This window comes from Cicer arietinum, chromosome 2, assembly GCF_000331145.2.
Source record: "Cicer arietinum cultivar CDC Frontier isolate Library 1 chromosome 2, Cicar.CDCFrontier_v2.0, whole genome shotgun sequence".
Taxonomy (NCBI): Eukaryota; Viridiplantae; Streptophyta; class Magnoliopsida; order Fabales; family Fabaceae; genus Cicer; species Cicer arietinum.
The window spans coordinates 3,114,824-3,141,236 of record NC_021161.2 but is presented as its reverse complement, the minus strand read 5'-3'; the positions used below and the strand labels follow the sequence as shown (position 1 = coordinate 3,141,236).

Genomic DNA, 26,413 nt, shown 5'->3' with positions numbered 1-26,413 from the left:
TATATATATATATATATATATATATAACCCATTTTAGATTATTTGTAGAATGAGATGGTAGTGTAATTGTGAATCTCTAATAATATCAGTTATGGTTGTATAATTTTTATTTTATTTTTTATTTTTGACACACTTTATGTTAAAAATATTTATTTAATATATTTTGTTTTGTTTGTTAAAAAAACATAGGTATCAAGTTTTGGTTTACATAACATAAGTAGGTAATAGTTAGATTAGGAATCCAATTGAAAAGCCCCTCTAGTATTTGTAGTTTCAAGGCGCGTAACTTAGAGTATAATCAAAGTAAGTTATTCTATGATAGATAATATGGATAAAGATATATTCTATAATATTGACTAAAAAATATATATGGACTTGTAAAATACTTAATAAAGAGAGACAATGGGAATATAAAAGGTATGCAGCATCTGATCAACTTTTTCAACATATATCCTTGCAATTAATTTACTATCTCTAGAAATACTCACGGTTAATAAATGGTCACTTTTATAATTTTTACAATTTGTTTTGTAAGGATTAATTAAAAACCTAAATTAATATATATAACTTTGATCACTACTTGTATTTGTGTGGAATCTGATTGAATCTTATTTAAATACGTTTCCCGGATCTTAGAAATAACGACAAAAATTATACATAAAAAAATTAGTAATTAAATTTGGCATCTCTAACCTTTAGAGAGACAAATATATACAAATATTCTTTACCCATTAAACAATATTATGTGTTTTTATCTAAAAAAATTTAATTTTAAATTTAGTCTGGTAATATAATTTTTTTTTAAAATACTTATGGTTAACTTTTTTTTATCGGTTTTCTTTTGGTCTTTGGTGTCTGTTTTTTTTGGGTCAAGCTTATGTCACTAGACTCTATTGTTTTTTAATAAAAAAGAATTCTCAAATATAAATCAATTCTTTAGTAAAAAAATTATAAATCAGTTCTATTATATTCAAAATGGATGCATGCTTTCAAAATCATCCCTACAAAATCTAAAACAATAATACCTTATAACAATTTCTACTCTAATATTTTACATCTCTCGAAATCAGCATGAGTTTAAAGAATAGTACAAATATTATATATCAATGGACAAGAAAACATTCATAAGAGGGTATTTTTCTTTGTTTTTTTTTTTATTTTATATTTTCTCTCCATGGTTTTGATGATTTGAATCATGACATATTTCTAAACCACTTCTTCATTATGGCATGTTGATGACATAGGTTTAGCCAAGTATGTAGGATTAGTATCACCAGCCATTATTACAACAATTTTAGGCTCTAAATCCAAAACCATTTCCACATTCTTCATAGATTTATCTTCATTTGATAAAGTGGTTGATGAAGGATTTTCTTGACAAGAGCTAGCTAGAATAATTAATGCAAATGTTATGAGTGCAAACATTAGAGCTAGGCCACCAAAAATGTAAGGAATAGGAGAAGTAACGTTTTTGAAACCGCCACCAGCTGCTACATCCATAGTGAAATTATTATTTTCTTTGCACATACAAAAAATAATAAATTTAATTTTCCTTTATTAATCTCTCACTTGTTTTGCCTAAGAAAAAAAAATGTTAGAAAAGAAGAGAAAGAGAGGGAATTTATTTATAGTACATGTTAAAGCAACATAATGAATTTGTGGATCGAAAATGAAGGGGTGAAGGAAAGTTTTGTATGAATGGGCCCACATGTGGAATTGTGGAAGAAATTTCTGTTTATTCTTTTCTTAAAATTTTAGCTATATAGTTCAAATTTTCAAACAATTTTTGATGGTTGATTCTTTCGTGCTGTGATTGAAGCATCCAATCATGGGCAATGTTTCTTTTTCATAATATATGAAGTTTCTTCATCGGTTGAAAATAGGGATAGCTATCAATTATTTCATTGTCAAAACTAAAGAAGGGTCCCAACATTGTCTCAAACAATTGCATACGTTCTTTTGTTTCATTACTTTTTCTCCAAGTTTGCTAGCATGTCCTAGACAATAAAAATGAATTTAATAAGTTGAAGACGTTAAAAATTTGCACATTATTTTAATAATTAAATCAATTTTTAATTCTTATAAAATTTCAATATTTTGTTCTTGGTCTCTATAAAAATATTTTAAATATTTTAATCTAAAAAAGTATTCGTTTTTATTTTTGGTCCCTCGTTTTAAATTCATTTGTATCATTTGAAATATTTAATTTTTTTTTTTGTATTCATATTTAGGACCATATAAACATATTTGATGTTGTTGAGACATTCTCTTAAATAAGATTTAACTTAGATATAATTTTGATCATTTATCTTTTACTTAATTTCGTTTTGGTCGTTTATCTTTATTTTGATTTATTTTAGTATTTTATCTTTTATAAGTGTATATTCAATTATTTTCACAATCACAACAAAAATTATAACATTCAATAATTCAAATCCCTTCTAACAATTGCCAATATGTATCTAGTATAATATTTTTTCAAAAAAACATTCATTTAACCCAATAATTGGCTTGCACTTGAAAAAACATTACATGCTTTGAAATATATATAAACTCTTTGAAACAAATGACATTTATTAGAGCTTACTGTATTTTCACCTCATCATTATTAAGATTTCACATTTAACTTTACATCTAATCCAAAATTTGATCTCAATAATTCACCACTTCAAAGCATGATAAAAGGACTATAATTATAGTTTAAAAGAGTTATGATAAAAGGACTATAATACACCACTTATAAAAGATAAACGACCAAAATAAATTAATAAAAAAGATAAAAAAAAAAAAATCAAAATAAATATTAGATAAAAGAAAAATGATCAAAATTATAGTTAAACAGAAAAAATTTCATAGAAAAAATTTCATGACAAAATGCCAACAACATATGAGAATCTCATAAAAGGGAATGCACTCTAGCCCTCAGAGATTGGTGTAAAAGCTCGTGGTTGTCTTGGTATGTGTACATGTGATGGTATGTTTAGAGAGCATAGTGAAATCAATCTGGGTTGTAAGGCTGTCAGGTTATGAGATCGAAATCTAAAATTGAATTTAAATTTATTTTAAATATTCATTTAAAATAATATAGTTATAATCCGCTGTATTTATTAATCGATTGAATACCTACTTATGTTTTATATTTGAATTTGATTTTTATACATTTACCTCTCAAAAACTCTAAATCCTCAAAATTCCAAAATGATTCTGATTTTGCCATCACCCCACCGATCTTCCACCTTTCGACAGTATTTTTCAACAATTTATTACTAACTTCATTGAGATATTATTAACCTCATTTAATCAATTACTTATTACTAATCAACTATATTGTATAATAACTAATTAATCAATTAAAATATTTAATATTTATTGAAAAAAACTACAATATAATAGACTAAATATTTCAAATATAATTTTTTAAATTACATGTGTAATCATTGTTGTAAAAAATCTCTCAACAAAATGGTTGACATAGTTTGTAGCTTGAATGTGATTCTAATCTAGTGGTTGCCGCACCTTAACAAAATAATAATATTAAATTAGAAAAGGCAATTCTTATGCAACTAAGTTAATAGGTTTATCCATATCAAAGATTGGTTTGGTAGAATTAAATAACAATTTTTTTTTTGCATAAGAGTATTTTAAGAAATATGAATTTCCTTTCTATTTTCATTTTTCTTGATTGTCATGGATTTCATTTGTATTAAGTTGAATATTTTTAGCATTAGTGTTTCTCTTCCTACTTTAAATTTAATTGATCATAGTTTTAGTATTGCACATTTTTTCTTTCAATATAATTTTATCCATTTAATATTTTTAATAAAGTTTTAAATGAGATAGTCGGTCACCTTCAAACATTGTTTCCTTAAATAATAAATATTAGTTAATATCTCAAAACTCTTATCTTTATAATTTTTATATTAAATAATTCATGAGGTGTCGACATATAAATGTATTGTTGATACAACTTTTTAATCTTAAAAAAAGATGATACCTTCTATATTTAACGTTTTCCATTCTTAGTTTCGTTTGCAATTCACCGCATCCTTTCATACGTCAAACATTTCAACAATACATGCTGTCGACAAAGTTTCCATTTCTAGTTTTTTATGTCATCGTCTTGATAAAACATACTTTTATTTATTTATTAAAAATACACGGAACGAAATAATATTAAAAATTAAATGTTTGGGGATTATACAAAGTAATGTCTAGTGTAATACACCAATGAAAAAAGAGTGATACAAACAACCATCGGCATAATTTATATTTATGGATGTCAATCTTATTTTTATTGAAAATATCAATAGTATTAAAAGGAAAAATATATATAGTTATCAATGTGAAGTCTAAAATTAGTCATCTTATCTAGAAATTGATGATTTTCTATAAAAATATAACGTATAAAAAAAATTATTTTTTTAATAATTAAGCCGTTTATTTTTAATAGACCAAAAAATAAAGTTATTATTTTTAAAATTTAAATTTTTCAATTATGAATCAAATTCAATCCAAATTTTTTCATTCATTCTTATAAGTTGTTTGTTTCAATAGTAAACATAACTCCCCTAAGTTAAGAAATACAATGCATTCTGATGTTTTATTTAGAAAAAATAGAAGTGCTAATAACACACTATTTCTTAATATTGTTGGTACTTGTTCAATGTGATTGTATAATATTTTTATTTTATTTTTATATATACAAGAACATATATATTCATTCGTTTTTATTGTAAGAAGAAAAACCTAGTCCATTAAGATCAAAGATGAGACTCAATTTTCAAACTCAACGAAATTCATAAGATAATTTTTTTTTTTGTGTGAGAAGTCACGGGCGCTCTTTTGTTAATTTATAAATAAATAAAATCAAGAATTAATAAACAAATCTATTATAATTAATTAAAGATAATTATAATATTAATTTAACCTACTCGCTTTATTAACTTCTCATAGAAGTAAAATCTTTCTTATCATATCTAGATGCAATGTATCCATGTATAAAACTTTTAACAATTAAATTATTGTTTTTTATCAAGGGAATTTTCATTGATCTTTTCTGTAGCTTATTTTGATGGGTTTACTCTTTTTGTTTCTAGGTATTCGATTGGTTACTCTTAAAATTTCATATTCAATCAAAAGTAATTTTCATATACCAAAATTTAATACTCTTTTTATGGAATATTTAATACTCTTTAAATCTTCAAATACCGTATTTAATATTGTAAAATAAATAATATTAACTTTGATTGATTTTGACTGAAAAATTATGCTCTTTAAATTCAATTATTATATGCAATATTTGGGGTTAATATCATTAAATTCAAAATCATAAAATAAATTAACTTTACCCTGAAATTGTACTACTACTTATATTTTCATAAGAAAAAAAAAGTACTACCTAATCCAAAACGGATGAACAATGAGAGAAAGAGATGACACGTGGGGTAGAGCTGGCTTCATCGTTTGGAAATCTTGCTGACTATAAAGTCAAACCATACAAAATTAAATTAAATTAAATTAAATTACTCACACCACTAATTCCTAGCAACTTCCTAGTTTCCTAAGACATATTGATTTTATACTAGTCGACACGCCAAATTAATTATATATTCCAAAAGCATTATGATGGTAGCTTTTCAATTGGTCACGAAAATGTGTCATCTTTAATTCAAGGTTAAGAAATGCATTTTTTTAAGTAAACGCGTAGCAAAAATATTATTCATCTATATATAATGTTAACATATGATACAACATCAATATTCATAACCCAATATTTTGTCTCCTCATCTATTTACATCGATTTGATCATTCTCATTTTTGTGTGACTATAATCCCTTATTATACTTCTTCATTATTTTCTTATATTATCATTTTTATTATTATTATTATTTATTATTATTACCATCTTAAATTTGTTGTTGCTATAGTTTTGTTCTTGAAACAATGTCAATGACATTGTTCACAAACATGAACAAAATTGAGACACTTCTCAGTGCACCAAACAACAACCTTAGTCCAAACCACAAAAGATGGCACAATGCATTCATGAAAATCTATTGTTCTAGAGCTTTTATGTCATCATATTTCAACATAAAACCAAAAATCACAAACACCCCATTTTTCACATTGGTTGATTTGAATTCACCACACTCTTTTACCATTGATCAATCAACTCTAATTGAAATTGTCAAAGATAAAAACATTGAAACCCTTCAAAAACATGGTGGAGTTGAAGGTGTTGCTTCATCCCTTAAAACCAACATTGAGTTTGGTATCAAAAATGATGAAAATTTTGAAGATGTTTCAATTAGACAAAAAGTGTTTGGTTCCAACACTTATACAAAACCACCTTCAAAAAATTTATTTCATTTTATTGTTGAAGCTTTTAAGGATATTACAATTTTGATCCTTTTAGTTTGTGCTTCTCTTTCACTTGGCTTTGGTATTAAAGAACATGGAATCAAAGAAGGTTGGTATGATGGTGGTAGCATTTTTCTAGCTGTTTTCATTGTTATTTCAATGTCATCAATAAGCAACTTTAGACAAAACAAACAATTTGATAAATTGTCTGAAGTTAGCAATGATATTCAAATTGATTTGGTTCGAAATAATCGAAGAAAAAAGGTATCGATTTTCGATATTGTTGTTGGTGACATTGTTTGTTTGAAGATTGGTGATCAAGTACCTGCTGACGGATTATTCGTTGATGGACATTCATTGAGAGTCGATGAATCGAGCATGACGGGCGAGAGTGACCATGTTGAGATCAATAGAAAAGACCATCCTTTTTTGTTATCCGGGACAAAAGTTGTTGATGGTTATGCGAAAATGCTCGTTACATCGGTCGGAATGAACACAACATGGGGACAAATGATGAGTTCTATAAGCAATGACATCGACGAGGAAACGCCTTTACAAGCAAGGCTTAACAAGCTAACATCATCCATTGGAAAGGTTGGTTTATCTGTCGCGCTTTTGGTCCTTGTTGTTTTGTTTATTCGATATTTCACGGGGAACACGAAGGACGAAAATGGAGTTAGAAAGTATAATGGAAGAAAGACTAGTTTTGATGATGTGATGAATGCAGTCATTGGAATTATAGCTGATGCTGTTACTATTGTTGTTGTTGCAATCCCTGAGGGTTTGCCCTTAGCTGTTACTTTGACACTTGCTTACTCAATGAAGAAAATGATGGCTGATCAAGCTATGGTGAGAAAACTTTCAGCTTGTGAGACTATGGGATCAGCTACTACTATTTGCACCGATAAAACAGGTATTAGCCATATTAGTTAGTTAATTATACAAGTTAAGTACAATAGTTAGTTAATTACTATAGTTAGTTATACTGATTAATATGTTTATTAATAGGTACACTCACTTTGAATCAAATGAAAGTGACAAAGTTTTGGCTTGGTTTAGAACCATTGGAAGAGGGTGAGAATGGATTTTCGTACTCAAATATTGATCCATTTGTTCTTCAATTGATCAAAGAAGGAGTGGCTCTTAATACAACGGGAGGCGTTCAAAAATCTATATTATGTTCTGATCATGATTCAAAGTTTGAGTTTTCTGGAAGTCCAACAGAAAAGGCAATTCTATCGTGGGCGGTTTTGGATTTGAAAATGGAGATGGAAAATTTGATACAAAGTTGTTCTATTATTCAAGTTGAGACTTTCAATTCAAAGAAGAAAAGAAGTGGAGTTTTGTTTAGAAGAAATTTTGACAAAAAAGTCAATGCACATTGGAAAGGAGCAGCTGAAATGGTACTAAGAATGTGTTCAAGATACTATGATGCTTATGGGAATGTGAAAGATATTGATAGTGATAGCATGTCAAAATTCGAAAGCGCAATTCAAGGTATGGCAGCTAGTAGTCTTCGTTGTATCGCTTTAGCATACGTAGAAGTCGCAGATGAAGAGCTAAGAGGTGTAGGAGACGACAATAAGATGGTGGTAAAAGACAATGGTTTAACATTGTTAGGACTTGTCGGTATTAAGGATCCATGTCGTCCAGGCGTTAAGACAGCCGTGGAAGCTTGTCAACACGCCGGTGTGAATGTCAAAATGATAACAGGTGACAATATTTTCACTGCAAAAGCTATAGCGTTTGAATGTGGAATTCTTAAGTCTAATCAAGACACGAATGATGTAGTAATCGAAGGTGAGAAATTTCGCAACTTTACACATGAAGAAAGAATGAAAAAGGTTGAAAAAATTTGTGTGATGGCAAGATCTTCTCCTTTTGACAAACTTTTAATGGTTCAATGTTTAAAGCAAAAGGGTCATGTAGTTGCTGTCACAGGTGATGGAACAAATGATGCACCTGCTTTGAAAGAAGCTGATATTGGACTTTCAATGGGAATTCAAGGTACTGAAGTTGCAAAAGAGAGTTCAGATATTGTTATATTAGATGACAATTTTGCATCTATAGTAACAGTTTTAAGATGGGGAAGATGTGTTTACAACAACATTCAAAAATTCATTCAATTTCAATTAACAGTGAATGTAGCAGCACTTGTTATAAATTTTATAGCGGCAGTTTCGGCCGGTGAAGTGCCTTTAACGGCAGTTCAACTATTATGGGTCAATTTGATTATGGATACTTTAGGTGCTTTAGCTCTTGCAACTGAAAATCTCACAATGGATTTAATGGATAAACCACCAATTGGTAGAACAAAACCTCTTATAACTAACATCATGTGGAGGAATCTTGTGTCACAAGCAATGTACCAAATAGTTATTTTGTTGACACTTCAATTCAAAGGTGAGTCAATTTTTGGTGTGACAACAAAGGTAAATGACACATTGATTTTCAATACTTTTGTTCTTTGTCAAATATTTAATGAGTTTAATGCAAGGAAATTGGAGAAGAAGAATGTTTTTGAAGGGATACATAAGAGCAAATTGTTTTTGGGAATTGTTGGTTTTACATTAGTGCTTCAAGTTGTGATGGTTGAGTTTTTGAAGAAGTTTGCTAATACAGAAAGGTTGAATTGGAAAGAATGGGCTATTTGCATTGGTTTTGCTGCTGTTTCTTGGCCCATTGGTTTTGTTGTAAAGTTGATTCCTGTTTCAGATAAACCATTACTTGATTTTTTTAATTTTAGGAAGTGATTATGAAGACCAATAAGCCATATAGTTAAGGTGGTATCTTTTGTAATCTATGGAATGTCATTAATGTTCTTTTAGAGATTCTACATTTGTTAGAAGAAAATTATCATGTAAATGTAGGATTATTTTATTTGTACTTGTCATTTGTTTAATCACATTTGTTATATCGTAAAATATTTAATTTTAAATAAAACTACTTTTGATTCATGGTATAATTATTGTATGGACATTAGAGTGTATTTGAGTCCTTCCTCCATTTGGTTAGAGAAATTGTTGCCTTTTTTCATTTGAACACTTTTCAACATCAAATTGATTTCAAGCTAAAAATATAAAAATAATATACTTTATCTATTTCACAACGAAAAATTCATTTGCAAAAATTATTTGTCTCATCTTTTCAATTTTTAATATAATATTAATTATTATTATTTAGTAAAAATATATAATTTAGTAAATATATTATTATTTATACACTTTTTTAAAAATTATGTTAAATGATCAAATGAGTTGAGATAGAAAAGTATTACTTTCTGGGAAACAAAAGTAGTCAATGCAATTTGTTTGGTTGTTAGTTAATTTTAGGCACTTTTGAAAAAATTCATTAATATATTTCCACTTTTAACATTAGCATGAAGCATATTGTCAAGCATAAAAAAGGAATCTTCCTTCATTGCCAAAAGGGTACTTTTGTAAATAAAAAATATATCAATTTCACTATATATTTTGGCACCACACATGCACACTTCACTTAATTTCACTAAAATAGCACAATAATTTTCATAAAAAGAGATTGAAGATAAATGAGGTCTTCAATTACTTATCTTTTTGGAAGTTTAGCACTTTTATTTGTTCTAATTTTTGTGGCATTGGTGATTATTTTATGTTCTTACAGAAAGCATGTTTTTCATTCATCAAATGAAGCCAATGACATTAAATTTGCAATGTCAAGTAACTTAGAGATTGATCATGAACCTAAGATACTTGTGATCATGGCAGGGTATAACAAGCCTACTTATATAGCTAAACCAATCACTTCTTCAACTAATTGCAGTTGTGAAAATAATCAATCTCTTCATCATGATTCATGCTCAAGAAAAGAAGAAACTTAACAAGTTTTTTTTATAAAAAAGTTTGCGATCTAGACCTCAACATCAAAGTATTTGAAGTATCCACAACTACAATGCAACGATTAAAATTGAATCAACGGTATTTGACGACTATTTTCGATATTAAGGATTGAAATGTGATTCTTACCTCATTTTAATCTATTGTTTCGCTAGAAACAACAAATGAATGAATAATGTTAAATTGGTTCTTCCTTTTCATATTTTAGTGGATTATCTTATACAAGATAAAAACATTTTAAGAAAGATCACTATGTGAGAGCAATATTTTGTTTAAGGCAGCTCATATCTTATTTTTCACCATTAAATCACTTATGAATGCAATCAAATGATGTGAAATCATTATCATTCAAATGTATAATTTAATCCTCAAAGTATAAAGTCTCTATTAAAAAGTTATTTTAAGACTCTCGGTCATTATTGCATTATTTTTTGTGGGTCTAAGTGAAAGATTCATTGGTATGATGTTTTGTTAATTAAGTTATTTTAAGATGGTAAATGGTGTACGAAAGTAACTAAAGACTCCAATTTACTTTAGACAATACTATATATAATAAGCAGAATTTCTTTTTCAAACCCCTACATATATTTTGAAACTACACATTCAAAAAAATACATTTTTTTTTTATTAATCCTCCTAAAATCAAATTCAGACAAAACACAATTTTTGGACATGTAGAAGAATATAATTTCGAAACATAATTATAAAATTTTAGAAACATAGGATAAAAGTAGCTCTAAAAGAATCATACACCACATTGACCTCCTGGCCCACCAAAGAGAAATGCTTGCTGAAACACACTCCCTTGGTCCCCATTGTACAACAAATCATAGCAATTGGAGTTGGTGTCAACATTTTTGGTCACGAATTCAGGTTCAACACTAATTGAATTGTAATTTGAGTCAAATAATTCAAGATTTGACATGTAAGCTGAGCTACCAAAATGAGTTTGTGGCAACATTCCACTACCCATTGGAGGACTATTCATATTATTAGGAGGAGTAAAAGTTTCACCACCAAATCTAACCAAAGAAGCACCTTGGTTCAAATGAGTTAATATTTCCTTTGGCCAATATCCAATGTTTAGATACCCTGATTTATTATCATGTGCACTTAACCACCAATGCCCAGTATTTTGATCCTACATATATATTAAAAATGAATAAATTGTCACCTTATGTGAAGTAATATTAGCATATTTAAACAATCAAACTAATTAAGGAAAGTAACAAAAATTGTCACCTTAGTTATAATAAAATTACCTGTTTGACAAGAAAAGGAGAAAAGAATTGTTGGGATCGTGATCCAATTACAGATGTTGGCGAGATGGCTGCTCCAAGGAAAACATTTGGATCGACTTGCACAAAACCTGAGCAATGTGCATTATAATTTATGCAACCTGTCTTTTGAAAATTATCCACCTGAATATATACATTAATTAAATATATTTAATTAGACTAAACCACTCACATTAACTTAATTATTAATTTCAAAATGTAATACATTAATAATTAATTTTGGTTCCTTACTGTCCAGAAGCCAGTAATTCTTGTTTGCGTGTCTCCATAGTAGCCTGGATCAACCTATTCCATTATCCAACTTATACGTTATACTATATATCAAAACCAACAAAAATAAATTTAACCATATCAAAGGAAATTAATAATAATAATAATAATAATAATAATAATAATAATAATAATAATAATAATAATAATAATAATAATAATAATAAAGGTGTACGAAAGTAACTAAAGACTCCAATTTACTTTAGACAATACTATATATAATAAGCAGAATTTCTTTTTCAAACCCCTACATATATTTTGAAACTACACATTCAAAAAAATACATTTTTTTTTTATTAATCCTCCTAAAATCAAATTCAGACAAAACACAATTTTTGGACATGTAGAAGAATATAATTTCGAAACATAATTATAAAATTTTAGAAACATAGGATAAAAGTAGCTCTAAAAGAATCATACACCACATTGACCTCCTGGCCCACCAAAGAGAAATGCTTGCTGAAACACACTCCCTTGGTCCCCATTGTACAACAAATCATAGCAATTGGAGTTGGTGTCAACATTTTTGGTCACGAATTCAGGTTCAACACTAATTGAATTGTAATTTGAGTCAAATAATTCAAGATTTGACATGTAAGCTGAGCTACCAAAATGAGTTTGTGGCAACATTCCACTACCCATTGGAGGACTATTCATATTATTAGGAGGAGTAAAAGTTTCACCACCAAATCTAACCAAAGAAGCACCTTGGTTCAAATGAGTTAATATTTCCTTTGGCCAATATCCAATGTTTAGATACCCTGATTTATTATCATGTGCACTTAACCACCAATGCCCAGTATTTTGATCCTACATATATATTAAAAATGAATAAATTGTCACCTTATGTGAAGTAATATTAGCATATTTAAACAATCAAACTAATTAAGGAAAGTAACAAAAATTGTCACCTTAGTTATAATAAAATTACCTGTTTGACAAGAAAAGGAGAAAAGAATTGTTGGGATCGTGATCCAATTACAGATGTTGGCGAGATGGCTGCTCCAAGGAAAACATTTGGATCGACTTGCACAAAACCTGAGCAATGTGCATTATAATTTATGCAACCTGTCTTTTGAAAATTATCCACCTGAATATATACATTAATTAAATATATTTAATTAGACTAAACCACTCACATTAACTTAATTATTAATTTCAAAATGTAATACATTAATAATTAATTTTGGTTCCTTACTGTCCAGAAGCCAGTAATTCTTGTTTGCGTGTCTCCATAGTAGCCTGGATCAACCTATTCCATTATCCAACTTATACGTTATACTATATATCAAAACCAACAAAAATAAATTTAACCATATCAAAGGAAATTAATAATAATAATAATAATAATAATAATAATAATAATAATAATAATAATAATAATAATAATAATAATAATAATAAAGGTTAAATAATATAACTTTTCAGTCCCATAAAATTTCAAAAAATGTATTTTTTGTCCATATATAACTTTGTTCTTCAAATTTTAGTTCTCACAATATTTTGTATCAATAATTTATTTTCTTATAATTCCAAATAAATTGAGACTTTATTAAAATACTAGACACATTTTGTGTCATAATTGAAATCTCTGTAACAAAAAAATAATTTAAAATTCGATTTGATCTATGTCCAAATTTTTGTTATATTGAGATTTAAAAATTTATATTTAATTCATATTTTTTAAAGAATTCTATTTTTTTTTTGGGTGAGATGGATTAACTTAATAGCCAAAATTCATTCAAAATTTTAAAATATTCTCATGAATTGACTTAACAAAAACAAAATCTACCAACAAAACATATTAAAATTGCATATATTTAACCTTAGTAATAAGAAAATCAGTTAAATAAAAACAAAAATAGATGCATTAAATCATTGATTCTTTAATTTATTTAGTAGCAAATGAAATAAATAAAACAAATTAAAATGTATAACAATCAACTTACACCAGATCCAACTTTAATAACATTGAGTTCTGAAGGAGGACCGTTTTGAAGCCAAATTTGGGACATGCTATATTGGTTCTGTTGTAACGTTAGATTATATATAGTTATCTTTGCACTTGCTCCATGATATGTCGTAGCTTGAGTTGTATCCAAGGTAGCAAACTAATTAACAAAATATAAGAATTTAATTAATCTGTTTTCACAAGATAATTTTTTTACATAAATATTCAATCATATAATATTATATAGATAACTGCAAAAATATTTTAGAAAATAATTAAATTTAACCGTTGCATTCAATGGAGACATATTTTCCAAATTTAACCGTTGGATTGAAATATTATCTTTATATATTTTTGTATAAATTTAAAAGCGTCTGATATGTTATTAAAGTACGTCAAAATTAATGCATTAAATATTTTTATCATACGACGTTAATTCCAATGCACTTCAATAACTCATCAATTGATTTTAAATTTATATAAAAATTTATAAATATAATCTTTGAATCCAGTGATGAAATTTATAAAATATGTATTATATGGATTACTAGTAAATTGAGTGTTGAAAAAGAATATTACTAATAACTATCAATAAACTTACGTGATGACCAGGATTACTTTGGGAATATTGATGAAAATGTTGAAGTTGTGATTTTGAAGTAATGTTTATTTGTTGCCTTACTTTTCTCCTGTGAATAGGCACACTTCCCAGTGGACATCTTCTAATTTTAAAACGGTCCATAACTATGTCTCTTGCGAAACTTGGCCTATGCTGCAAAAAATACAACAAAAACCATTGTTAAAGACAAATATAAATAACCTTAATCCAAAAAAAAATCTAAGGATAAAATAATGTACCCCCATTTGAATTTAATTTGTGAGAACACTATTACCTGAATTTTGTGATTTTTTAGTAAAGGATGTTTAAGAGAAGGTTGTTTGTATATACCAACACACTCAAAGTCACTATCCATTGTTTCCTGTATATGTAAACAAAATGGCATAAAGTAAATAGTAGAAAGAAAAAAAATGAGCAATATTTTCCATTGTATATTGTAAAAAATAAAAAGTTAAAATTATATATTAGTACTAGGTTGTTCTTTAGAACCTGTGATTTTGTAGGAGTACCATTGATGTTCCGGGCACCAACTTCATAGCATGATATGCTCAAACTTATTATAAGAACTACAAAGAGAAACATCATCTCACTATTCATCAAAGCCATTTTTTGTTTGGAGGAATACATTTTGTGTGTGTGTGAGTCCATTTAAATAATGTCAAGAAACCTCACTATAAAGGATATTTTTTAATTTGAAGAATAAGTTACAATATTCTATTTAGAGAAAAAAAAACTGAAAATCTGCATTAGTAGAAACCAGTAATTTCTCTTGTAAAAAGACAAAAAGGAGTCTTCTAGAAGGATTTTGGATCTACTCAAGGTTGAGATTTTTTTATTATATTTTAATAGAATTTGTGGTATTGGTGTATTTTATTTTATTTTTCATGCTAAATTGGCTGTATGGAGCTAGATTTATTTTTTTATAATATATAATAAATAAACAAATTTACACTACTAACAATATTAATAATAATTAATAGACTGTTGAAAAAAAAAAAAGAATAACCATATATAAGTATTCCTAATTCAAATAAAAAATAGAATAAATAAATGTTAAAGTGTTCTTATATATTATAAAAAAATTAAGTATATCAAACGAGAATAAAAAATTTATGGATGTCCAAAAATGAGTATCGAGAAATTAATAAAAAAAAATGATATATAGAAGCAATAATCACCATCATCCATATTAGAAAAGTAAATACAATAAAATAGAAAGAAAAAATAAATAAAAAAAATATACATCTTAAAAGTTTATTCACCATCCCAATGAAGCCTATTACAAATGCGGGTTTGGGTTGGGCTTGGTATGCCGCATGCTACTCATTATTTATTTGTATTTTTTTTTATCAAAATTAAAAATAAATAAAAACATAAAATATCAAGACAAAAAGGCCAAAATGGCAAAATAAGTGTTGTTTGGAATGGTTGCTAATAGGATTGTTTATATCTAAATTAAAGATGACAATTGAATCTATATCTATATGATATTCGCAAAAAATATCTATAATAGGTAAAATAAACTGATCTAAATAAAATCGAAAATCAATTAAAAAATTGTTTGGATTATATTGAATTTCAAATTTCTTTTTCAAAACAGAACCGATCATCATACACAAATTTTAATAGTTTAATTTAATATTATCGTATATTTTATATATCATTTGTTGATATTAATTTTTATTTCTAATAATAATTATTAGTTTAATTTAATCTATTTCTTCTGCTATTTAATATATTTCTAACATAAATGATCATATGTTTGGTATGTTTGGTTGTAAGAAGAAAGTGAAAAGAGATAAATAGACAAGAATAGAGTATGTTTAATATATTAATTGATATAAAGAGATGCATGTAATTTGTAAAAGGATAAAAATATTCTTACATTCAGTTTTTAATTATTTGAGTGTTGAAACAATTAAAGGGTGTATATGTGGAAAGTTATTTAAGGCCCATGTGTGGCCAACCAAGGTTATGCTTATGCATGAATTTTTTATTTTTTATTTATAAATAAAATAGGAAACAAATTATTATTTATTAAAATACACTAAAGATGATTTTACATATGTCTTGACGTTACAAGACCAATCTTTTATCAATAAACTTATACCAGAAAGATTGGTCAATAAATTAGGAAATTCCAAAACATTACATAGAAGTAAATAAGTCTTTGCCGGTTAGCATGGAACAAAACATTATGGATAATAGCACTATGAAAAAGTAGCGGTCCATTTACTAAATAAATCCAAATCTACTTTGCAAACAATAAAATTCTCAAATAATTATATTTATGTTATGTGTCTTACATTTCTTATAAGTAAATTTAAAAATACATCCTCTCTAGTTAACATTTCATGTGTCTTACATTTCTTATAAGTAAATTAAAATTAACACAATATTTTAAAAAAGAAAAATAAAAAATATTTTTTTCAATTGTACAAATATTGTGTCTATTTTCTCCAACGTAATACATGCTTCTCAACTATCAACTACAAAAAAAATGTCAGAAGCAATCACGTCGCTTGTCGCCCTTGACAGAAGACCGAGTGTGGATCTTCTCCAATTACTGAACAGTATCAATAGAAAAGAGAAAGACACAATATGTAAAATGGTCATTTTATTATTTGCGTCTTTCCCTCTCCTAGTGGAACTATCCAGAAATTGGAGAGGATCCCAACCCCACTAGACATTGGTAGAGTCCACGATACAACATATGCATTGTATATAAAGAAAAGCTGTATTCATCACTTGAAAGTGCAGAAAACTCAGTCAGAAAAACAACCTATCTTCAAAGTTTTAAGAATGCAAATCCCTGGTTGAAAATGCTATTCATAACAACCAAATGAACCAAATCTCTGCAAATAATTTTCCACATATAGCTTTTCCCTATGATAAGTAGATATCAATAATGTAAATAGAAAGAGGTATGTCCAGAAGAGTACAAAACATCATATGTAGTAAGTGTATTATTATATAAATAAACAGTAATACCTTCTCATTATTCATTAATTAAAGTCATGACAATAACATTAGCAAATGAATAAATGATAAATATGCTTCAAACTATAGAATAAGAAAGAAAAAAATAAACAAAAGCTATTTCGTGTACATTTCCAAATTCAGCTCATAAAAATTATTGCCTAACATCTGAAAATTATCAACAATGCAGCATTCCCAGCATAGACCATACTTGATAACAATGCAGTACTTTCCTGTGCGACAAGCAAGATTTAAACATGAGATTCTCTCAATACTGTAAGAATATGGTAGCCACAAGTGGACACTTTGTCTCACAATTATGACTATAATATAGATTGTGTTAATCTCTCAACTATAAGCCAAAATTACACATCTGAACAAACTCCATGTCACTGTCAACATATTTGGTCCACAGATTTTTGTATTGATTCAAAGCAATATCAAGCCAAGGTTTCATGTTTCCGTTGTAATGAATGACTGCAGCATTGTTGATCTCATCCATGCTAATACTTGGATTGTATCCTAACCCAAGAACATGCCATGATTTGTCCAGTGACTTTGTTGTAGAGTAAAAGGTAATCAAACCAGGTGCAAGCGTCCCCGATTTCCATAAAGTCTGGTCTTCGTTCTGATAACAGAATAATCACAAACAAGAATTAGTGAGTTAAGCATCGACACAGATAATAACTTTAAAAAGTGAAGTGATTGAATGTAACCAAATGTACCGGTGTTGGACACTGATACATGTCAGACATCGAACACGTTTTCAATCTAAGGTGTCAATGCTACACAATAATTGTCCCAAGGAATGGATTGAGCACTATACCGGCAACCATTTTAGAAAAATAAGGGCTTTATTGAAAGCAAATTAAACAGTGTACCGGCACAAATTTATTGGCACATAGAGTAGCAAAGAGTAACTATAAGCAGAAGAAATTTACCTTGTTCTGCCAGTAATGATAACGTTCTGTGCATTTTTGACGCCTCCAAGCATCAAGATCAAATATATTCATACCATAAGTCCAAGAACATGCTTTTGGATTGAAGCTCTCCTTGATTAAAGGATGAGAGAAATTCAAGTATTGAGAATATCGGTGGAAAGAACCAAAACAGATCTCAACAGCGCCATTCACCTTATCATCCAAATCAATCTTCCACAAACCCGTCAAGTCTTTTTGCACCACAACATCGTCGTCTAAAAGTAAGATATTACGCAATTTAGGGTACATCTCCGGCAAATAAAACTGAAGGTAATCCAACATGGACAGGTACTTAGCATTTCTAAGTTTCAAGTCCTGTGCATCGTTTGGGGTCTTCTCGGCTTGATTCTCAATGTAATGCTGCTGCATTTTTGCCGACTCAACTTGCCTCAAAACCGGTACATACGATGAATTTAAGAATGCAAATTCTTCTACCGACTTTATCTCTAAAAACGCACCCCCTTCAACTGGCCTCATTTTAAACCATACTTTCATTGCAGCAACATTCATCCTGTTCGTAACTACATGAAAAACATGTTTCCATGGCTCTGCTGCATTCTTCACCACAGATCTCACCACCACCGAAACAGCTATCACGTTGTCTGAGAATATCGCATAATGATACAAACTCGGATCTTCAAACTCCGGCCTAGGATTTTCATCCCTATATTTCTCCGGATTCGAAATCTTCTCACCCATCAACCTCATAGCCAAACAATGCAAACTCTTGGGAACCGATTTCGCAGAAATCAAGCTCGCCAACGCCCCATTCTTCTTTGCCTTAGCAAGTGACTCATTAACAGCAAATATAGTATCCTTCAACTTCTGAATCTTTAACTGAGTATCATAATTCTCTTTCGCCTCAACAATCATCATCCTCGCAATCTTCACTCTATCCTTAACCTCCTTCTCAAACTGCCTCAACACATCCTCATCAAGCAGACCATCCGACTCAAACAACGACGCTCGGTACGTCGGCTTCAAAGCAATATCCGAAAAATTACCAGCCAATTCATCAAACATCTTCAATTGCCTAGAAATATCAAGCTTAAGCTTCCTAGCATAAGCAGCATATGCATTCACTAATGATATATGATCTTTAGCTTGTTGATGTATCAAATCCACTCTTGTCCTAAGTGGATCAGATTTCAATGCTAAAAATGTTCTCTGAACATAAGCATTACCAGTAGTAGGAAGATCCTAAAAAAAAAATCAAAAAACAAAAAAACCTAATTCGTTATAATTCATTCAATTAATCAAATTAAAATGGGGCTTATGCTTCAAACTGAATCTAAAATAAAGGGTCGTTTCAAATTTCTAAAATTGAAAATGGATTTGAATCAAAATCAAAACTTTGCAACAAAAACACATAAAAATTGAAAAAATAAAACAGAGGAACTTACAGAGATATCGTTTTCTGTGGATGGATTTGTGGTGAAGAGAACTGAAAGAGTGGCAATGAAAAGAAGAGAGAACATAGCAGAGATGAAGATCCGGTAAGAGAAGAAGCCACGGAGGGTAGATCCACCTCTGCTTCCTCTAGAAGAAACCGCCATTGGATCTTAAACTCAATAAGCAGTGTCAGATCCAAGAATGAAAAATCTGTTTTAAAAAAAGTGCTTTTTTCTTCTTTCAGTGTTTTGTTGTTTGTTGAAATAATAATAATAATAATAATAATAATAAAAATGAAAATTGGAAAGTGAAGTTGACAGTAAGAACAGAATAGATGATTCAGAAAATTCAGATAAGAGAGTGTGGAATTGAATTGAATGCAATGTGAATGAATGAATGAAGTTGTGTTGATTTAGTGTGTGATGAATTAATTGAAGGTGGGCTACTTAATGAATTATGGGCTCCATTTCACACTTACTGTAATTTCTCTATTTATGGATTTTTCTTTCTTATTTTGACTTTCATTTTTTGTCTTTTTGGTATTTCGTGTGCTCTTCCAAATGCCCCAATTTAATGTGTATGGAAGACTTTTCTTCTTCTTTGGGAGTTTGTATTTTTATATGAATGTTTTTCGTACATCAATTAAAAATTGAATTTGTGATGAAATAATTAAGGAATTTAATTATTTATTATTTGTGTCACATTATATTTGTAATTTATTGTTATTATAATTTTTGACATTTTGATAATTTCATAAGTATTTTGAGAAGTTTTGATTCATTGAATTATTTATGATATTAATGTTTTCTTGAGTGTTATAAGATCGAAACTTAAAACTCATTTTTGCTTTTCAATTATGTGTTCTAAGGATCCAACTATGGTTTTTATTTAACTAATTGAACTATACTCATTAGATTATGACAAATTTAGTAAGGTAAATTGTTTGATATGTTGGAGTTATGTTAAATATTAATACTCTAAAGATAAAATTGATTCAAAATTTAAATTTAATTTAAAATCATTAAACATTTGAAAAGTGCACACAAAAATAATTTAATGACAAATTTATATGTTATTTCAACTTATTACAATTTATCTATTCAAAAAAAAAAAAAACTTATTACAATTTACATAAAAAGAGTTTAGTTATATTTTCTATTTATTTTATAAAAAAAATTGCTTATATACATAAATGATTATATGATAAGTTTCTCTTTTTTTTTCCGTTATTCTCAAAAGCTATTTTGCATGTTTGATAAGAAAAATTATTCCAATTAATCCATCTGATTTTTCTTTTAATAAAAAATGAGTTAAAATTTGTTTTTGCTTAAACAATAGAACTAAACTAAATCATGGATTCAACCAGATGCAATTTTTTACCTATCTAATAACTAAAAAAAAAAAATCATGTTTTAAACATTTAAGGAAAAAAAAAGTTATGATTATTTAGAAGTAACTAATTTCTTTTATTCAACAAGATTCATACAAAATAGTATAAATTTTGAATTTAAATTCGAGTCTCAAGTTTGAAAGATGAAAATATAACAAAATTAAAAAAAATTAGAAAGAGTTTTACCATCTAACATGGTCTATAAGCTTAATCACTTGTTATTTTTAGTACTTTTTATCCATTTTCTTCAAAATAAATGTTTTTATACGTGAAAGTTATGAATCAATTATGTAAGTAAATTGAATTTTAATTAATATACAATTTTTTTACAGCATATTTTATGTTTATAATTTCTAAAATTAATTTATTTGAGGATCAATAATTCATTTAAGAGTTGTCTATTCTAAATAATTAACTTTTATCCAAAAAGTGTTTGAACTTTAATCACATGTTTAAAGAGTTCAAGTACTCAATTTAGTAGTAATTAAAATGATATACCTCATAAATCTTAACAAGATGAATGTCACACACTAGACATTGTCTAACAAGAATAAACAACTAATTTTTTATTTTATTTTTGATGATCTATTTAACATAAAATTTATTTGAAAACATTGACTAAGGTGTCATTAGGTTTAGTTATGAATATTATATAATTTACCCAAATTTTGTATTCATGAACGTTAGGCGTAATCCCTATACTTCATGGTTTGGCTCAAGAGCAAACTTGCTTTTTGAAAGATAAAATATATTATAAAGATTAGTAAATTAAACATATGACCAACTAGTTAGTAGGTAAGTTAGCACAAGTTTTTAAACTCATTTAAAAAAAAAACATGAGGTTGGTGTTGAAGATTCAATTTTATGCCAATCATCAAGGATAAACATCAGCCCAAAAATCAAATGACACTAATCCACAGGCTTCTCTAGAGTTTTATAATCCTAACTCAAGGCCCAAAATCCATCTTGAGTCTCAATCACTCTTTAGTACTATCCACCACACATTTCATTGTAGGAAAGTTCCTTATTGCCTCCATACTTATACAATTAAAATATCTTGATTAAAGATAAGTTCCTTCACCAAAGAAAATACATAAAGAAAAAACATGACCACAAATATAGGGCAACATAAATGATTGATATCCGAGTCTTTTAACTATTTAGTCAGAGTTTAATATTTAACAATTGCGTATAAAAAAATATAAATTGTAAGAGGTCAATTATTTAAATAGATTTTAATTACTTCGTAAGATTAGTCTATGTAATTACATGTATATGTCATTAATTTGTCACTTGAATAAAAATGAAATGGAAATCAATGGAATGAAAATTTATAAGAAATTTATAGTAAAAAATTGAGAAATCTTAATATTTTTGTTAAACATGTAATTAACTCATTGTTATTAAAGATTAACGTTTGATGAATTAATAATTTTAAATAGTTTGATGTTTGTTATCTCATTTTTACATAAAAAGTGACTTCTATAACAAAATAAAATGGGTTATGCGTCCTTTATAAAGATTAAATGGTACATTAGACATAGAATAAAATAATTTGTGAACATGTGATTCACATTTAGGTTTATTTATAGGAAAGACCATAAAAATAAAAAATAAAAAAAACTTGTGTACAAGCCGACAATAATTAAATTAACTTTTTTTAATCATTCGATTTTTAGAAGAATGAAGTTTTAGTATTCTAAAGTTTGATAAAAAGTAAGTAAAATCTAATAAAAAAAAATTGTTGATATCAAAGATAAATTTGAAGTAGTAGAAAGGGATTGAAAAGTGGATTAGAAAATAATATTAGATTTTATTATGTAAATTATTAAAAATGGGATGAAATAAAGTACTCCTATTTTGTTATTTCCTTTCAATGTTAAAATTATGATATGAGACAAAGCATTTCTGAACTTTATTTGAACTTCGTTTACATAAAAAATATATTTAAAAAAAATCAATTTGTGGGCAAGCCTAACTTAGCTTTTCCCCTGCTTTTAGCTTGGAGCAACAAGCAAAGTAATAGTGACCTCTACTATCTGCTCAAAATTTGTGCCTAATTTTATGATGTCAATATATATCTCATTCAGATGTTGCTCTCTTAAGATTTTGCTACATAAGAGGACCACAGCAAGAATAATGTCTAAAAGATGAACATCATACATAAAATTATACTTTTGTTTATTTTATAAACATATATAAATATTTAGAACAAAATTAACTATTAGTATATTATGAAAATATTAATTCTTAATATTTTGATTAAAAAAAAAACTACACTAATATTTGTTTATAAAAACTAGTTAAACTAGGCCTTATATATTGAACTATATCTATAATTTTTCTTTCTTTATAAGAATATACTCCATTCGGTGTTAATAAAATTTGAGTTAAATGTATTTTGATTTTTGTTTATATTTATGATATAATTTTTCTATAATATCTATATTTATATATACATGTAATAAATTCTAAAAATATATGTTATCAAGAACCATATTATAGAAATAGGTATTCATAAAAAAATTGTATTAATCAAAACTATATTATAGATAAAGTACATAATTGGCCAATTAAAATCCATAGCTTGTAGTTGTGTTGAATTATCTCTATCAAAACATAGGAAAGTAAATATAACCAAAAGTGAAGTTATTTTCCAATAATATGCAGTCAATGTAGGTCTGAAAAAGTCATTAAATAGTGATAATAATTTGAGTGGGGTGCCATGTCTAAATGTTTTCCTTTTTATGGCAACTTTTTCTATCATCATCCAATGACCACTACAGACACACTTTTATTTCAGTGTCATGTCCAACTCCCCTCTTATATCCATTTCCACCTGATATAATTACTTCCATTATTTTCTTACACAAATCATTTTTTTCATTATATTTTCTTGGCTTCACATTCATAGATTTCTTTTTGTTTCATATCTTCTATATTATATCATTTTCTCTTTTGCTTCCTTTTTATCTATCCACAATTCTCTAGTTGTGTTGCTTGAAAATGAGGTCATTAAATAAATCTTTACATTCAAAATCATAATGGTGCGATGAAATGAAACATTCATACAAATACGATACTGATACACAGACATTAAATATAAATTTTAAAAATAGAAATAATTAAATGTAATTACTTATATCGGTTTTGTATTGACGTCGAATAATAATGTGTGTCAAATACTAAATATATTTTCAATCTAAAGTGTCGGTGTACACGTCTAACACTTTTATTTGTCCTTTAATTTGGTGCTCAACAAATTAACCCAACATGATTATAGATAACTCATATGCCTCTTAAAATGTTTATAACGCTCAAGATAAAAAAATTTAGAGTTATTGAAGACTCTTAAGTCTCTTTAAATGTTTATTGCTAAAAACATAAAAATATAAATTTTGGTCTTATTTTCCAACACATGTCAATGTCCGACACCTTACGAGCATCAATACAAGTTATTGCATTTAATTATTTTCATTTTCTTAAACTATTACTTGCATTTATGAAGTGAAAAGGCTAAAAAATAAAGATAACTCAAATCAAGTTATTGCCATTTATCTTTTTCACCTCTTACATAGCTCAAAAGGGAGGAGAAAAATACTAATTTTCACATCAACACAAACATAAAAAAAAAAACCAAAAAAAAAAAAAAAAAAGAAAAGAAATTAAACAAAATATCAGATACTAATTTTCCAACAAACACAAAAAAAAAAAAAAAAACCAAAAAAAAAAAAAAAGAAGTAAAGAAATTAAACCAAATAGATAAAAGTTTGGCCTTTTTTGTTCAAATCAGCCAAGAAGATCATCCATGGAACTTGAGATGGAATTGTTTGGAGAATCAGGTGTAAGAAATTCAGAGTTACAATTGATATGATCTTCCAAAGGGCTAAAAGAAGGAATAAAAGGACTTTGTATTTGCATATCTCTTAACATTTGTCTAAGTTCCAATGTTTCTTCTTTCAACTTAGCATTTTCTTGAACAACTTGATCATGATTCTCTGAAACATGGTTAAGTTTTTCTATCAATTGTTGATTCTCATTCCTCAGCCAAACAACTTGTGACCATAGTTCATCAAGGTGTTTCTGTTTCCTCATGCGCGATCGACGCGCTGACTCTCGGTTCGATATCATTCTTCGATGTTTTCTCTCATTGATGAGACTTAAGTTTTGTTCATCAGCTTCATCAGAAGTTGAGTTGCTGCTTATGCATGATGATTGAGAGCTGTTGAAGTCATGAAATTGATGATGAGGAGGGATATTTTGGTAATTAAATAATTGGTTTGAGAATTTTTGGAGTTGAAATGTTGGAATGTTGTTTTGAATCATGTTGTGGTTTTGAAGATAAGGTGATGTGTTTGAATTAGGGAGAAAATAATTGAGTCCTGTTAATTCATTGGTTTGCATGGTTTTTGTTTTTTGTTTTAGCAATGTATTGGGAAATTATGATATGAAAAAGGGTTTAGAGGAATATAAGAGTGATGGAGAGTTCAATTGATTTTGAAGAGTGGGTTGAGTAGGTATTATATAGGGAGAGAAAAATGATGAAGTGGAACTATTGGATAATAGTAGAGTTCACAATGTTGATGTTTTTTTTAAAAGGTTATGTTATATTTGATGGAATGTCATGTTCATCATGTGTATGGATTTGAATCACATGTGGTCCATAATCTACAAATTGACAATTCGATTAAAGATCAAACAGTTAAAATTTTGTTTTTTATGTTACTAAAAAATTGAATTTAAAATTTGAAATGTCTCATTTTAATTCAAAAGTCATCGACGTGATATATGTGCAAATGAGTTGATTTTCGATTTTAGGAAATCCAATTCCAGTGAAAAAATCTGTCGATTCATACCACCCACTATTTATATATACGCACCAAACCCATTAATATTTAGCGTGAAGAGGTATATTGATAAAAAAAGATGTGGTCTGACAAACGTTTATAAATATATGCATATTTAATCTTACGAGTCGATTTTGTACAGACGAATTAGACCCAATTTAAAAACTTAATTGTAATTAGCATTTTAATTTTGTGTGTATTTATGATCATAAGAACATACATGTAACATAGTTATGTATGGATGATGCATGATGCACACAAGTGGCCCCAAATGGTGAATGCGATTTGGGTTTGTGGATATAATCATTTTGAAGAAAAAAATATGCATACGTAATAGAGAGATCACATCATGGAGAGTATAATAACTATAATGGAAGACTGTTATGTTTAAAGCAAGCACAATACAATGTTTTAAGTTTATGAAGTCATTTTATTATAATAATTGTGTGGTA

General features: G+C 27.7%; 4 protein-coding genes and 1 long non-coding RNA gene across 5 annotated transcripts; 1 reads left to right on the top strand and 4 right to left on the bottom strand.

Annotated features, from left to right (window-relative positions):
* Positions 1–5,756: 5,756 nt before the first annotated feature.
* On the top strand, positions 5,757–9,325 carry LOC101501848 (putative calcium-transporting atpase plasma membrane-type). The gene is made up of 2 exons (XM_004507209.4): positions 5,757–7,273; positions 7,369–9,325. Exons 1-2 carry the CDS (start codon positions 5,944–5,946, stop codon positions 9,111–9,113), a joined length of 3,075 nt encoding a protein of 1,024 aa, XP_004507266.1. The 5' UTR covers positions 5,757–5,943; the 3' UTR covers positions 9,114–9,325.
* A 1,608-nt stretch (positions 9,326–10,933) lies between these two features.
* Positions 10,934–11,650, bottom strand: LOC113787025 (uncharacterized). Its single transcript, XR_012161869.1, has 2 exons — positions 11,498–11,650; positions 10,934–11,376 (listed from the first exon to the last, which is right to left on the bottom strand). It is a non-coding gene; the product is annotated as an uncharacterized lncRNA (long non-coding RNA).
* Positions 11,651–12,170: 520 nt separating this feature from the next.
* LOC101489336 (protein neprosin-like) lies at positions 12,171–14,986 on the bottom strand. The gene is made up of 7 exons (XM_027335452.2): positions 14,863–14,986; positions 14,648–14,734; positions 14,356–14,526; positions 13,753–13,914; positions 13,002–13,055; positions 12,735–12,893; positions 12,171–12,613 (listed from the first exon to the last, which is right to left on the bottom strand). Exons 1-7 carry the CDS (start codon positions 14,977–14,979, stop codon positions 12,218–12,220), a joined length of 1,146 nt encoding a protein of 381 aa, XP_027191253.2. The 5' UTR covers positions 14,980–14,986; the 3' UTR covers positions 12,171–12,217.
* Positions 14,987–17,326: 2,340 nt separating this feature from the next.
* On the bottom strand, positions 17,327–20,189 carry LOC101502170 (probable galacturonosyltransferase 9). Its single transcript, XM_004507210.4, has 3 exons — positions 19,736–20,189; positions 18,294–19,532; positions 17,327–17,980 (listed from the first exon to the last, which is right to left on the bottom strand). Exons 1-3 carry the CDS (start codon positions 19,886–19,888, stop codon positions 17,705–17,707), a joined length of 1,668 nt encoding a protein of 555 aa, XP_004507267.1. The 5' UTR covers positions 19,889–20,189; the 3' UTR covers positions 17,327–17,704.
* A 4,612-nt stretch (positions 20,190–24,801) lies between these two features.
* LOC101502485 (basic leucine zipper 4-like) lies at positions 24,802–25,618 on the bottom strand. The gene has a single exon (XM_004507211.4). It carries the CDS (start codon positions 25,516–25,518, stop codon positions 24,904–24,906), a length of 615 nt encoding a protein of 204 aa, XP_004507268.1. The 5' UTR covers positions 25,519–25,618; the 3' UTR covers positions 24,802–24,903.
* Between the last annotated feature and the right edge of the window lie 795 nt (positions 25,619–26,413).

What these genes read in the sequence shown, in the direction of transcription:
- LOC101501848 (XM_004507209.4), top strand. Translation starts at nt 5,944, where the DNA reads ATGTCAATGACATTGTTCACAAACATGAACAAAATTGAGACACTTCTC. An exon ending in TATTTGCACCGATAAAACAG is followed by an intron (nt 7,274 to 7,368) that starts GTATTAGCCATA and finishes GTTTATTAATAG; the next exon opens with GTACACTCACTTTGAATCAA.
- LOC101489336 (XM_027335452.2), bottom strand. Translation starts at nt 14,979, where the DNA reads ATGGCTTTGATGAATAGTGAGATGATGTTTCTCTTTGTAGTTCTTATA. An exon ending in TAAAAAATCACAAAATTCAG is followed by an intron (nt 14,527 to 14,647) that starts GTAATAGTGTTC and finishes TATTTTTTGCAG; the next exon opens with CATAGGCCAAGTTTCGCAAG. An exon ending in AAAGTAATCCTGGTCATCAC is followed by an intron (nt 13,915 to 14,355) that starts GTAAGTTTATTG and finishes TTTGTTAATTAG; the next exon opens with TTTGCTACCTTGGATACAAC.
- LOC101502170 (XM_004507210.4), bottom strand. Translation starts at nt 19,888, where the DNA reads ATGGCGGTTTCTTCTAGAGGAAGCAGAGGTGGATCTACCCTCCGTGGC. An exon ending in CCACAGAAAACGATATCTCT is followed by an intron (nt 19,533 to 19,735) that starts GTAAGTTCCTCT and finishes TTTTTTTTTTAG; the next exon opens with GATCTTCCTACTACTGGTAA. An exon ending in ATCATTACTGGCAGAACAAG is followed by an intron (nt 17,981 to 18,293) that starts GTAAATTTCTTC and finishes TTCTGTTATCAG; the next exon opens with AACGAAGACCAGACTTTATG.
- LOC101502485 (XM_004507211.4), bottom strand. Translation starts at nt 25,518, where the DNA reads ATGCAAACCAATGAATTAACAGGACTCAATTATTTTCTCCCTAATTCA.